General features: G+C 48.3%; 2 protein-coding genes across 2 annotated transcripts; both read right to left on the bottom strand.

The window, feature by feature from the left end:
- Nucleotides 1-386: 386 nt before the first annotated feature.
- LOC124657382 lies at nucleotides 387-2,325 on the bottom strand. The gene is made up of 4 exons (XM_047195942.1): nucleotides 2,019-2,325; nucleotides 1,529-1,752; nucleotides 1,269-1,393; nucleotides 387-897 (listed from the first exon to the last, which is right to left on the bottom strand). The coding sequence occupies exons 1-4, from the start codon at nucleotides 2,323-2,325 to the stop codon at nucleotides 387-389; spliced, it is 1,167 nt and encodes a 388-aa protein (XP_047051898.1).
- Nucleotides 2,326-4,708: 2,383 nt separating this feature from the next.
- Nucleotides 4,709-8,612, bottom strand: LOC124652958 (probable serine/threonine-protein kinase PBL19). The gene is made up of 4 exons (XM_047192010.1): nucleotides 8,193-8,612; nucleotides 6,506-6,766; nucleotides 5,564-5,686; nucleotides 4,709-5,229 (listed from the first exon to the last, which is right to left on the bottom strand). Exons 1-4 carry the CDS (start codon nucleotides 8,610-8,612, stop codon nucleotides 4,801-4,803), a joined length of 1,233 nt encoding a protein of 410 aa, XP_047047966.1. The 3' UTR covers nucleotides 4,709-4,800.
- Between the last annotated feature and the right edge of the window lie 4,208 nt (nucleotides 8,613-12,820).

The following is a 12,820-nucleotide window of genomic DNA, read 5'->3' on the forward strand; positions in this document are numbered from 1 at the left end:
GAACCAGTTTTTGATGCCATCCTGTATCCCCACTCTGAATTATCAGACTCTGAATCACCGCAATGTATGTGGAGCAATTGGCTCTGGATGGACATGAACTGCTCCCAGCCCTCAGCTCCGGTCGTCTATGAAAAACAGATTTTTCTTGTTAGTCCCTAGCTAGCAGCATGCAGTATATGGAAACAATAGCCACCGGCAACACAAAAATCTCAACTATACCTGTTTCAACAAGGTTCAAAATGTGACAGGTCCTCATCGAGATTTTCTGTCCTTATCTTCTGCAGTACATACACCGACACGTGCATTCTGTCCTTGTATTACCAACAAGTTTCAGCAGATATACACCACTAAAAAGGCTAAACTGGTCGAAACAATCCACAAAACCCTCAAGATACACCGTGTTCATCAGCAAGCCACATGTCTTCCAGGGTAGAAAGAAGGGACCAAGCAACAGTAACTTGCATCTTACAGAAACCAAGATGGCACGTGCCACAGCTTGTGCCGGCGTTCATCTGTGTAAAGACAACGGTATCCTCCGTTGCAACCAAACCTTGGTCATTACCCATCGGACGGGCCAGCACGGAAACTAACAGTTGTCCCCTTTCTTCTACAGAAACAACACGCCTCGAAAGCTCGATCACACCATCCGAATCGACAGGCATTTTTCCATCCCGAGAGTCAAGCAACACAATCTCCCCTTTTTTCAATCTGGTAGTACGGCAGGTGACAACTCCTTGGAAACGATCGTCCCATGACCCATCGATAACTTGGAGGGTGACGGTGGCCTCAACTGAAGGAAGCAGCGGCGCGTATGCGAACTCAAGCGTGCAGCGCTTGCAGAGGATCCGTGGAGATTCCACCTCATCAGAATGGTAAGCTTTGTGGTAGTCGAAGACTCTGAAAGCCAGTACTTCACGGAAATTCAATTCAGCTCCCGGGTGCATATGCACCCTCTACCACAAAATCATATTTCGAAATATCGAAAAAATTTAACAAAATTTTTTACATGTACATCTTCATAATATATGTTCGTTCGTCAAGTTTCACGAAAAACCAATATTTTTTATGGTCTATATAAAAAAGAGAAAACTTATCTTGTGAAAAGTATTATTTTTAGCACTGAGTTTTGTCTTTTTTACACACGTCACATGATAAATCAATTTTTTATGAAACAACTTTGTAAGCGTGTAGCACGAGAAGATTTACATGCGAATTTTTGGTTCCAATTTTTTTGAAATTAAAAATATGTGTAAGATGCATTCCAAAACACCACTCCCAGTACTTCATCCTTTTCAGGCTCTGCTTTGCTCTTTACTTTGAGCTGAACTTCAATAGTAATCGGGTCAATTAACAGGAGCGCACGAGATGGACCAGTTAATATCAAAAATGGATCCTGCAAGCATCATTATCATCAGTTAATCGACCATATTGATTGACAGTCTACTAGATAGTAGCAGGAGAATGAAGGGAAAAATAAAAGAGGCAAACTAAACAGACAGCAAGGTAAGGTTAGATAAATGGTGGTCACCTCTTGGGTGAGAATTTGGCAGTCATCCCTTGCCCGGTTGAAGAGGAAGTTGCGATTGTGATCTACAGAGTCCCTGACGGCAACCAAGCCATGGACATGCAGAGGCCACTGGAGACCACCTTTGCTGATCTCCGCGACTCGGATGTAGAAGATCTGCAAGGTACAATCGGAAGCGGCGTACGGCGGGATTGGTCCGAAGGTATGGCGCATCGGGCCAAGAGCCGCTGCACGAAGCAAAATTGTGATCATACCACAATTAGATAGCAATACTAGGAGCTTGTCAGCATAAAACTACATAACAATACATACACAATCCTGCTTGCAGAATGGAAAAATCATGCTGATAATTCAGTCAGTTAGATGTAAATACTCTTAATCTTGATGGTTTCTCGTCCATGTTATCAATATATATGGATTGTAATTTGTGGTTCCTACGTGACATTACTGTGGAGAAAACAACAGCCAGAGATGCGATTTGAGACGCACTCACTTTGGTCGTCGAAGGAACCGAAGCGGTCGGAGAAGAGACAGTCCCAGAGGTCACGGTAGTCGACGATGCAGTCCTCCTCCCTCGTCTCCTTGGGCACCTCCTCCCTGAGGAACTTGATGAACTCCCCGCGTTCTGGCTCCCGGCGATTGTTCCTGTACGACGAGGGCTTCTTCTCACGGTTGAGGGCCTTCCTGAGCGCCTTCTTCTTCCCTCGGCCGGTCGCCCTCGAGCTGACGGCCCCCGCCGCCTCGCCGCTGCTGGCCAGCTCCATCCCCGCCAGCCAGTCGGGCAGCGCCTCCACCTCCATCTCCGATTCCGGGAGTTGGGAACGCGGGGCTGCTCTGGATCGATCGCCTGGACCAACTCGCTGTCTTGGGCTCGGGAGGGGTCCAACCGGACGAACTTGTATGGGGGAGTCCGACTGGACGCGATATAAACTTTTGTATTCACACAATTTTAAATTATTTACCTTAAAATCAGACTTTATAAAATTGGTTATTTAATGCAAACAGAGTATGACTCTGGTGGTTAGGTTCCAGCCCACCAGGAGACTTAGCATGAGTGTTTGCATTTATCTGGATTTATTCCAGGATTTAATTGGCGCTATGCTTTCAGTGGTAGGTGACGTGTCCGTCAACTCCGAGGCGCCAGTGCTGATTTCGTCAACCTCAAGATATGTCGGCTCGGTCCCTCGGAGGTGCTCATAGGGGTAGAGTGTGCGTGCGTTCATAGTGGTGTTTGTACGTGCGTGTTTGTGAGCGTCTGCGTTGTCCTGTGTTATCAAAAAAAAAATTGGTTTCTTAATGGATTATCTATTGTATCAAATCAATATTATTTAGAGTCGTCGTGAAGTACTATTTAACAGACCGACATATTGTTCTCAATCTGCCGAAAAGTTGGATTGGATTAATTATTAGAAGTTCAGAACCATATTTACTCGAGCACTTAATTCGTGTTGGTCACGGACAGACCTTTGTTCGGAGTTTCACGATCTTAAAAGGAAAAGCTCCATCTCGTAGAACCCTCAAAAGATTCTCTCCATAAACAAAATCAGGAACTTGTCCCCCGTGCAGATGGAGGATGAAGATAGTCAATTCGATCTCTCGTCCCTTACCGTCGTCGAGGACGATGAGATCAGGATGGGGCATGGCAGCGAGGATGAGTATGACACCTCCACAGACGAGGACGAGTGCGAGTCCTTGACGGAGGAAGAAGAGGACGCCGACGATGCCGATGCCAAGGACGCCGGCCCGCCCATCCACTTCGCCAAAGACCTAGGCTCGCCTCCCGAGTCGATCCTCCTGGACATCCGGGGCTACATCGACGACCGCACCAACGCGAGCACCGCCAACGCGTGCCTCTCGACGGGGCGCGGTGCCATCCGCGTGACCTTCTGGGCGGCGCGCCCGCCGCGTGTCTCCTGCTTCACCGTCCACTGCGAGGGCGTGAAGCCCGACCAGTTCCGCGGTTTCCCCACGGTCCTAGCGGCTGTGGACGACCTGGTCCTGCTCCGAGTCCCCATAAACCCTTCGCAAAACACCTTCCCCACCCGTTTCATCATGGAGTACTACATCTACCAGGCCGCCGGCGCCGCGTCGACGATTCGCCTGCTCGGTGTACCCCGCCACCTCTCCTGCGCCGGCATCCTGCGCTTACGCGGTGGCGACGATGGCGGCGAGTTCATGGTCGCCTCAATCGAGGTGGTGGAGGGTGCCGACGGTAAGCGGTTCGACCTCCACCTGTTCGACTCGAGGACCTGGACGTGGACTAGCAGGCTGATGCGTGTGGACAAGCCACAGAGGTACGCGCGCGCATGCTTCCGCCCGACGAAAGTGCTCACCATCGGTGGCGAGCGTGGCTCGATGGCGTGGGTCGACCTGTGGCACGGCATGCTATTCTGCGACCTCCTCGCCGTGCACGACGATGACGCCATGCTTCGCTACATCCCGTTGCCGCCGTCGCCGAGCACGAAGCGCGAGGGATGTCCATCCGACGTCCGAGACATCGCCGTCGTCCAAGGCAACATCAAGTTCTTCGAGATGCGATTCAAGGTGAAGCAGCACGCCATCACCAGCACCACCACCATAGTTACGAGATACTGGAATGCCACGGCATGGGAGATGCTAGACGACCCATGGCATAGCTGGTGCAAAGACTGCGGGCTCGACATTTTTAAGGTGCCGGTGGACAAGTTTCATCCGGAACTTCCCCCTTGCCTCCATGACATGGGGAAGTTCCATGGAGAACAACCTGCTCTGAGCTTGCACGAAGAAGATGTCGTTTACATCATGGCCAAGGCCAAGGGGTCGGACCGGAGGGCGTGGATGTTCGCCGTCGACGTGAGGAAGAAGACCCTGCGAGATGTGGCCGCGTTTGACGCAGGAAGGGCATACAATTTTACCTACCTTCAGAGCAGGATATCTAACTATCTGCGAAATCAGTCCTCCATGTAATGTTTGTACCTGCTATTACCTCCGTGCTAGAATAAGTGTCGCAGCTTTGACTAAACATGGATGTATGTAGATTGTAGACACATTATACATCCTTATCTAGATAAAACTACACTTACTATGAAACGGAGAGAGTACTTATATATGGACTTGTAAATTTAGATTCGATGGTAACCGATTCTTCATTCAAAATGAGCCTCAAAGAAAGGGGAAAAACATGCACTATCAACAATCCGCCAAGTCAAATCATCTAAACTATTGTGGTTCGCACAACTATACGTAAACCTCACCTAAAGGGAGGGAGCATGAGCTCTCCTCGACTCACTTCTCGGTCACCTCTTTGATGGAGGTGTCACGTCGATCCTCTTTCCGTTGCCTGTGTTGGGTGCCTTGTCCCCTAAGGCTAGCTCAGCCTGCACTGCTCGCCTGAGCACCTCGACAACCTCACTCATGGCGGGTCGCTCCTTGGGGTTCTTGAGGAGGCAGCTCTGGGCAAGCTTGGCGATCTCCCGGGCCGCCTTCGAGGAGTACTCGCCGCGGAGCTTGGGGTCCATGATCATCCGGAAGTTGCGGCTGTCAGGCGGGAACTGTCCCACCCACTCCAGCAACTTCTGTTCACCCTGCGGCCGGTTCCTATCAAGTGACCGCCGCCCTGTGAGGATCTCGTATAACACCACCCCAAAGCTCCATACATCGCTCTTTGACGTCAGGTGACCTGTCTCAATGTAGTCCGGCGCAGCATACCCGTGCGTCCCCACAACCTGAACAGCAAATGAAAAAAAATGATTGAAGAGAGAAAATCAGGCCATATATACCTGGCAGTAATAAGCTTGATGTAATAATTCATATGTTGTATGTCATGCTGACATAAATTTATGCAACCATGTTTCAGAAAGTCAAATGCAAAAAAAAGAAGGGGGCATCATTGACAAATGGAGTATAATCTTGCCATCACGAACACAATCAGCAACAATTAATGGCGGTAGTCAGCCAACCAAAGGCCTAGTTGGGAACTTGGGATGCAAGGTGGATCAGGCAATGCGTTGCAGAAAACTTGAAGTGTCTCATCTCAGGGTCAGAAGGATGGCGACATACCGCAGTTGAGACATGGGTGTTGCCTTCTGTTGGCCCCTCTCTCGCTAACCCGAAGTCTGATAGCTTTGCTTGGAAGTCCTTGTCCAGCAAAACGTTCGACGCTTTGAAGTCCCGGTAGATTACCTAGCGAAATTGAGGAGGTCACATTATTAGATTGAAAATGAGGAAAAACTGATACTGTAGAAGAATGGAAGTTCTGCAGTGCGAGGCAAGAGCCACTAAATACTGTTTGAAAGCCAAGTTTTTTTTAATATTCCGTCAGAATATGGACTAAATACTGTGAAATTATTGCGGTCCAGACACATCTTGAACACTAATGAAACGCCTGAGAAAATGAGTACTCTGAGAAAAATAATGTGATGATTCCTACTTTCCTCGACAGCTGGTATACTTTAGTATTCACCAACCATATGAACCTTCTTGACTAAGTACTTAGTGCTTAGTAGACTAAAATGTTTGATGCAGCAGCACTGATACAAATGAAGGAGAAATCGGATACATTCACTACGTGTAAGCCACAGATGTTAAAAAAAATTGCTTTCAGAAAGTTCCAACAAAGTTCGCTGCCTGGAATCTTGCATGCATTTGGTGGGAAGTGGAAACTGAACATGACTTTTGCTAGCATGCTTTACCCTATCCATCTTCATGACTTTGCAGTCCAAGTTTCCTGACTGACTTTGCAGTCCAAGTTTCCTCTAATTTCCATAGATCAGATTTGGATGCACAGGCACAGCAAACAATTTCTGTAGACTGAACACTACGTAACAACGTATGCACATTATTCAAATCATGCCGCCTCTTTGTAGATTTTTTTTGGGGCCATCGGTTTGATTTAGCGGCATAATATTAGGGTTGTGACACTCCAGAAATTTCTTGCGAAAATGATAAATGAATTTTCGGAAGGAACTTGAAAGCAGGTGAACAATGATGTTTAAAGTATACCTGAAGTTCTAATCCTTCATGCAGGTAAGCCAATCCTTCCGCAGCACCCAAGATTATCTGAAGCCTTCTATTCCATGAGAGAGGAGTATGAATTCGGCTGAACAAGTGATCTTCCAAGCTTTTATTGGGCATAAATTCGTAGACCAATAATCTTTGGGGCCCCCTTTCACCATCAACAGCACAATATCCAAGAAGCTTTACAAGATTTGGGTGCTCAAGAACCCCAAGGAACTGTACTTCAGCCAACCATTGCTTATGTCCCTGGGAGAACATTAAGAAAAACATGAAAATGTTAGAAACAGAAAATTAGAAAAAAATTAATATACAAAAACATAGAAAGCTGATTATTAATTTGATGGGAAATGAAGAAACTGTCAAGGCGATAACATCTTCTAGCAGTCTTAGAAAGTGAAGTAATATATCTAGAAGACTAGGAAACTTCAAATGATGCCTTGTAATTTTAACAAGCATCTTTCCAACTGGTCTAAGAAGAAGTGGTAGCCCAGTCACTGCAATAATATCTTACCCAATTAAAGAAACTTAAAACTATAGTGCAGAGTGGAGTCTAACAAGATTTGGTCTCGTTGTGAATAGTAGTCAACTAAGAACAGCAGGATGATTTGCCCACAAAAACACTTAATTCTAGCAGTTGGTCTCCTCTCATTGGGCAAACTCCATAGTCCATACTGCATTGCAGAATGTACAAGCAAGCAAGGCTGGTACACATTGTTTTCTTTTATTCGAAATGGACACACACATCCTTTTCTTGACTCCATATTTCTCCTGCGTGCTAGAGGGGCAGCGTTTACTTGTAATGTCTATTCAACTCTTCAAAATTGATTATGTTTTGAAGGAAAGCGATATAAGAGGATCCTGTTGTCATTGTTCAAAATGTATTCCCCCTCCGTCTGGCTGCTTTCTTTTCTTGGGTAAAATACTATTACGTGTATGTTCTCATGGATACTAATCACGGCAATCTCCTCTCAGCTGCTCCTGGAAATGATTACTGACAAAATTTAGCAATTTAGTAACTTTCACTAATTATATGACAGTAGACACGGCGCAATTGCAAGCCTAGAACTAGAATAGTCGGTGATCCTTGAAAGTCCTGCATTTCCATTCTTTATGTTGGTAAGTGACATTTCTAACATAGATAAGGTCAAACTTGGCCAAATATAGCAATCAAAGGAACCAATTTCCACATTTTGCATCTCAGAAATGTCTCCTCCTTTCCCTGCCAATTCAAAAAGGAGTAACTAACCAACGTGGCTGCAACAAAGTTTGAACAACTTTTCCAGAGTCAAGTTGAAGCGCAAAACACCTGGCCGAGATCTTCCATGCCGTTTGCAGTAAACAATTCTCCGCACTTGCAACGGCCGATTCAATTGTGGTAATTATAGAATACAGTCGGTCAAATTTGGCAGGGCTACTACAACACTCTAGTATACTCTCGAGTCTCGTCCTGAGCTCAGTGGATGCTTTCTCACATTCACCAATAGCCAATAGCCAGCCAGTTTGTGAGATTGTTTGTGGTATTTCTTCAGGAAATAAAGCATCTTTTTACCTGGCCGGCTACAGCGACACCTATGGATGCTGAATCACACCATCACAGTGGGGAGCAGAACAGGGTGGAGAATTCATTGACAGAGAGAGGACAGGCACGGTGGGAGGGAGCACGCGGGCGTACCTGGAGGCCGCGCTGGTTGAGGCGCTTGACGGCGACGGCGACGCGGCTGTCGGGCTTACTGCCGTCGGCGAGCGGGCGGACGAAGCCCTTGTAGACGCCGCCGAACCCGCCCTCGCCGAGCTTCTGCGCGCGGCCGAAGTCGCTGGTGGCGCTGCGGAGCTCGTCGTAGTCGAAGGCCCGCAGCTGGGCGTGGCCCCGCTCCTCGTAGAGCGAGGAGATGCTGGGCTGCGACTGGGACGAGGCGGAGCCCGTGGACTTGCTCGCCCGCCGCCCCGCCGGGCCCGAGGAGTCGTCGGAGCGGCTCGTGCTGACGGCTGAGGTGGTCGTGGTGGTGGTGGTGGTGATCGTGGTGGGCGGGGCCGAGTAGCCTCGCCGGCCGCTGCGGGAGCTCCGGCTCTTGATCCACAACAGGCAGCCCATCCGGCGTTTCTTGGCGCCCAGCAGCAAGGTGCCGGCGACAAGACGGGCGCAGTTGGCGCGCCGGCGTACCGTGCAGTGAAAGGACTGGTTTGGCGTGCCGTGCGTGTCGGGGGAGGATAGGGAGAGAGCTAGCCGTGCGTGTGGGCTATGGCGGATGGGGCTTTGTACTAGGTCGGTAGGTGCGCGCGTGCGGGCGGGAGCAGTGTGAACTGGAGGAGGGCAGGAGCCAAGAGGACAGTGGAGAGGGGAAAGCGAAGGTTTGTTGTGGAGCGGTGTGAAGCAAGCTGGGGGAAGATGATGGATTGATGGGAGGGAGGCGCACTTGCTTGTCATAGGGGACGTACGGGGCGCAGCGGAGGACGCGGTGTCGAGGGGGAGATTGGGACGGGTCTGGAAGGAGTAAACGTGTACACTTGTATGGGAGAATTATACTTATTTGAAAACAAAGCCGTATTATACACATTCTTCTGGAATCACATAATGTAAAGGTTGACTAAGATAATACTACATTTAACGATGTCATCTAGTAAGATCGAAAATTGAGAACAAACTTGCGGTTAGATGGTAGGAGCGCCGCGGCTCATCAGAGTTCTTCAACCCTAAGTTTCACTTTGGTGTCTCATTAAAAGCGAAATGTTCTATCAGTGGGAGACTTCATTCCCCGTTGATAGTGAGTCGTCTGTAGTGACTTCGTCAATCTCAAGACTCACCAAATCAGTTGTTACACTCGGTCTTTTGAAGGTGCTCACAGGGATATGTGTGCGTGCGTGCATGCATTCATAGGGGTGAGTGTATGTATATGTATTTGTGAGTGTCTGCGTATGTACCGTGTTTCGCAGAAAAGTAAGATCAAATTGACATCATAGATGTTGACAATTCTTTTTCCAAAAGTTTGGTCAAATTTTACGTGCTTAAACTATTGATGTAGTTTATGATCTTTGCTTTCTAATACTAAATGAGTGGAGTGTACAGTTGGCCAATGCCTCGGTGAACCTATAAAGAACCATCACATTTCTCTTTCCGAAGCCGCAACGGAGGGGCCCTAGCGGGCCAAGGCCTCTTGATCTACAACGACACCGAGGCCGCACTGAAAAATGCTATGGTCGGTGTGGCACGACGTTGGCGGTGGACATTGGGTGCCAGGGGGCCCTCAAAGCAGAAGGTGCCAGTGACCTGCGACAACAGCGCGGGGGTCATTGCGCATCAAGGCTTAGGGTATGTTTGGATGGCAGCCGGGTACAGCCCCACCGATTTTTTGGCATTGAGTGTGGCGTGGGCGTCTGTTTGGATGACGGCCAAAATTTTGGATCTTCGCCAATTATTTGGTCATCTAGTTCAGTTTTCCGCCAACATCTTGGCTATAGCCATCGGAGGGGAAAACCTGCGCCAAAAAATTGGCAAGCCCCGATTTGGCAGGGCAGGGATGGGCACAATCTCGCCGGTAGTGCGACTCGAATAAAGGAGGTAGGCGATGATATTAGTGCTTTTCATAGGATCAATTCTACCGATACTCATGTTACCAATCATCCAAGATATGGCCACCGACGAGTTCCACATCACTCCGCCGATGGGTTTCGCGGATTGGAATATGGTGCTCCTGGACTTACAGCACGTGCGCAACTTTCAGGCCGTGGGGCTTCAACGGGCCTGTCGCAAAGCTCGGATTCACATGACACCACGGGACATATCGATGCTTGCGATTTTCGTGGTGTTGACAGAAGCGGGGATGTCAAGATGACTATCGTTTGATGGTCAGAAGATCTTGGCGGAAGCAGATTCTTGGATAGGATGAATATATTGCTTCATGTCACTGGTGGAAAAAGTGGCTTTGGTCGCGGTTGGCAACTGCCATTAGTCGCGGTGGCGCAACCGCGACCAAAGTAGCGCGACTAAAGGCCCCCCCCTTTAGTCGCGGTTCCTTACAAACCGCGACTAAAGGCCCGTCCACGTGGGCCGCGAGGCGAGCGCCGGGCGGAGGCCCTTTAGTCGCGGTTCTTCGGCCAACCGCGACTAAAGGCCTCCGCAGGGTTTAGGGTTTAGCCCCCTCCCCTAAATCTGGTTTCTTTTTAATTTGTATTATTTTATTTCTTTTGGGTTTTAATTCGAAGGAGTTTCACATATTCTACTGTATCTGTATACATACATGCATATGAATGTACAATTTCAAACAAATTTGAAATTAGAACCAAAAAGAATTCAAGAGGAATATACAATATATATTCAATATCGGATGACCATATACAATATATATTCAATATCGGATGACCATATACAATTTTGAACAAGTTAGTTACAAATTCTGGTGCATATAAAGTTCTACGTCATCGTAATAGTGTTCTCCTCTAGGATCGATGACTTCCCTCGCCAACCATCCAGCTAGTTCCTCTTGAAGTGGTCGGAAGCGAGCTTCGGACTAAGCGTCTTCCGGAGGTTATTCCTCGGGATGTTGTTCTCACACGTACTGGTCCCGCTCATTGCAGTATCTCCGGATCCTCTCACAAACATAGTATCCACATAGATTGGTCCCCGGTGGCTGAGTATCCCCGGCCGTCCGCACCTGCCATTTTAAAATGTAGCTCTTTTTTGAATTCACCGACCTTGGTATCTACGAACCGTCTCCAAACCCTACGAGGCAAAGAAAATTAAATAAACAAGAGAGTTATTAATTAGTTACTTGATATTAGGAAATGATGAACGAAATAGGCCGATCGATATAGAGCGCAAATGAATGAAAATAATTACTTTTGCATCATTTTTCTCATGTCGCCCCAAAGCGCCGGATCCATATTCGGAGAGTCGTGGACGAGAACCGAGGAGGTCTGAACTTTAATTACCATAAGAATCCAGTGGAACCCGCGGACACGATACATGCACGATCATGCATAACTCATCGATTAGCCACATACCATGCATGGAGTAAACAAAAGAGAATGTGCTCAAGACGTAAACACTCACCCAAAATGGTAAGGAAATAGAATATCACTTTTCTCTTGCTGTTTTCTAATAAACCGCCACGAGTCTTCCTCCACGTCGGCGGGGTGGTGTTCTAACACATATGAATTAACGATGTGTGGGTCAATGAACCCAACATCATGGATGTTCCTTATTCGCATTTCCCGCTTCTTCATTCTGCATAATATATAGCGTACACAACAAGATAGTTAGGACAATATATATATAGTGCAGGCAATGAACGAGATGGGGTAGAAATTAATAAATCACTTACAGAACGTAGCAACTGATGATAGATTTGTCGAGGTCGCGCAGATTGAACAGCTGGAACAATTCACTCAGAGGAATTTGTACCCAGTAACGTTTGAAGTGATGCACATATTTAACTTCCGCATAGATATAGTCTTTGGCGTCTTTATGTTTTATGTAACCCTTGTACCAATTTAGCCGACCTTTCATTCGTCGAGGTAGATCCTCTTCCTGCGCAGGCTCGATGAGAGGGCCATTCTTCACATATGTAAATACTACGTCCTTCATTGGCGCCTCATCAAGGCCTAACGAGTGCACGAAGAGTGATACCTAAGTCGGCCGCTTGTTCTCTGGCACTTTCTACAGTCAATCCATGTGCTGCCGCAGCTGCTATGATATCGGGGGCATCCGGACCGGCGGCTTGCACTATGAGCGGGGCGATCGATTGTTTACTTTGTTCCCCGAGCTGGGCAACTTCTTTCCCCCTTTCTAATTTTGTCTCGGCCTCGTCCTCCAAGGCTTTCTTCTTCGCAGACTCTTGGTTCCTCTTGAACGCGAGTGCTTGCCTACGAAGTTCACGTAAATAGTCGTCAGGCAGATTCTTCGCGGCTTGGGACGGTGTGTTCAAAAATGACTTAGCCCACTGCTTTTCCTTGTCGGAATATACTGGCTTGGGCTCGCCCTCTATTTTCTTCTTGACGCTCGCCTTCCATTTCTCTAAATCAGCAGCCGCGCCCGCCTCGACTTCCTCGGCACTACTTTCCCAAGCCCTCGTGGGGAGAGGCTTCAGTGATACCTCCGGTACCTTTGTTTTCTTAGGTACGTAAGGGTCCGGGTTAATAACCCGGGACCGCTTCGCTTCTTCGCCGGAGGTGGATTGGGGGCGGTACCGGTGTCCGATCACCCGCCGGACGAGGAGCCGGGGGCGGCGGCGTCGGGCCGACGTGAATGAGGTGTATTAGGTGAAGCACCACCGCCACCGTCACCGCCACCGCCACGCGTCACCG

This window comes from Lolium rigidum, chromosome 5 (assembly GCF_022539505.1).
Source record: "Lolium rigidum isolate FL_2022 chromosome 5, APGP_CSIRO_Lrig_0.1, whole genome shotgun sequence".
In the NCBI taxonomy this organism is placed as follows: Eukaryota; Viridiplantae; Streptophyta; class Magnoliopsida; order Poales; family Poaceae; genus Lolium; species Lolium rigidum.

Excerpts from the sequence above, each read along its gene's own strand:
- LOC124657382 (XM_047195942.1), bottom strand. The coding sequence starts at position 2,325 with ATGGAGGTGGAGGCGCTGCCCGACTGGCTGGCGGGGATGGAGCTGGCC. Across the intron at positions 1,753-2,018 it reads CGGTTCCTTCGACGACCAAA|CGGCTCTTGGCCCGATGCGC; the intron begins GTGAGTGCGTCT and ends TGCTTCGTGCAG. Across the intron at positions 898-1,268 it reads GATGAAGTACTGGGAGTGGT|AGTCTTCGACTACCACAAAG; the intron begins GTTTTGGAATGC and ends ACTGGCTTTCAG.
- LOC124652958 (XM_047192010.1), bottom strand. The coding sequence starts at position 8,612 with ATGGGCTGCCTGTTGTGGATCAAGAGCCGGAGCTCCCGCAGCGGCCGG. Across the intron at positions 6,767-8,192 it reads TCAACCAGCGCGGCCTCCAG|GGACATAAGCAATGGTTGGC; the intron begins GTACGCCCGCGT and ends ATGTTCTCCCAG. Across the intron at positions 5,230-5,563 it reads ACACCCATGTCTCAACTGCG|GTTGTGGGGACGCACGGGTA; the intron begins GTATGTCGCCAT and ends TTTGCTGTTCAG.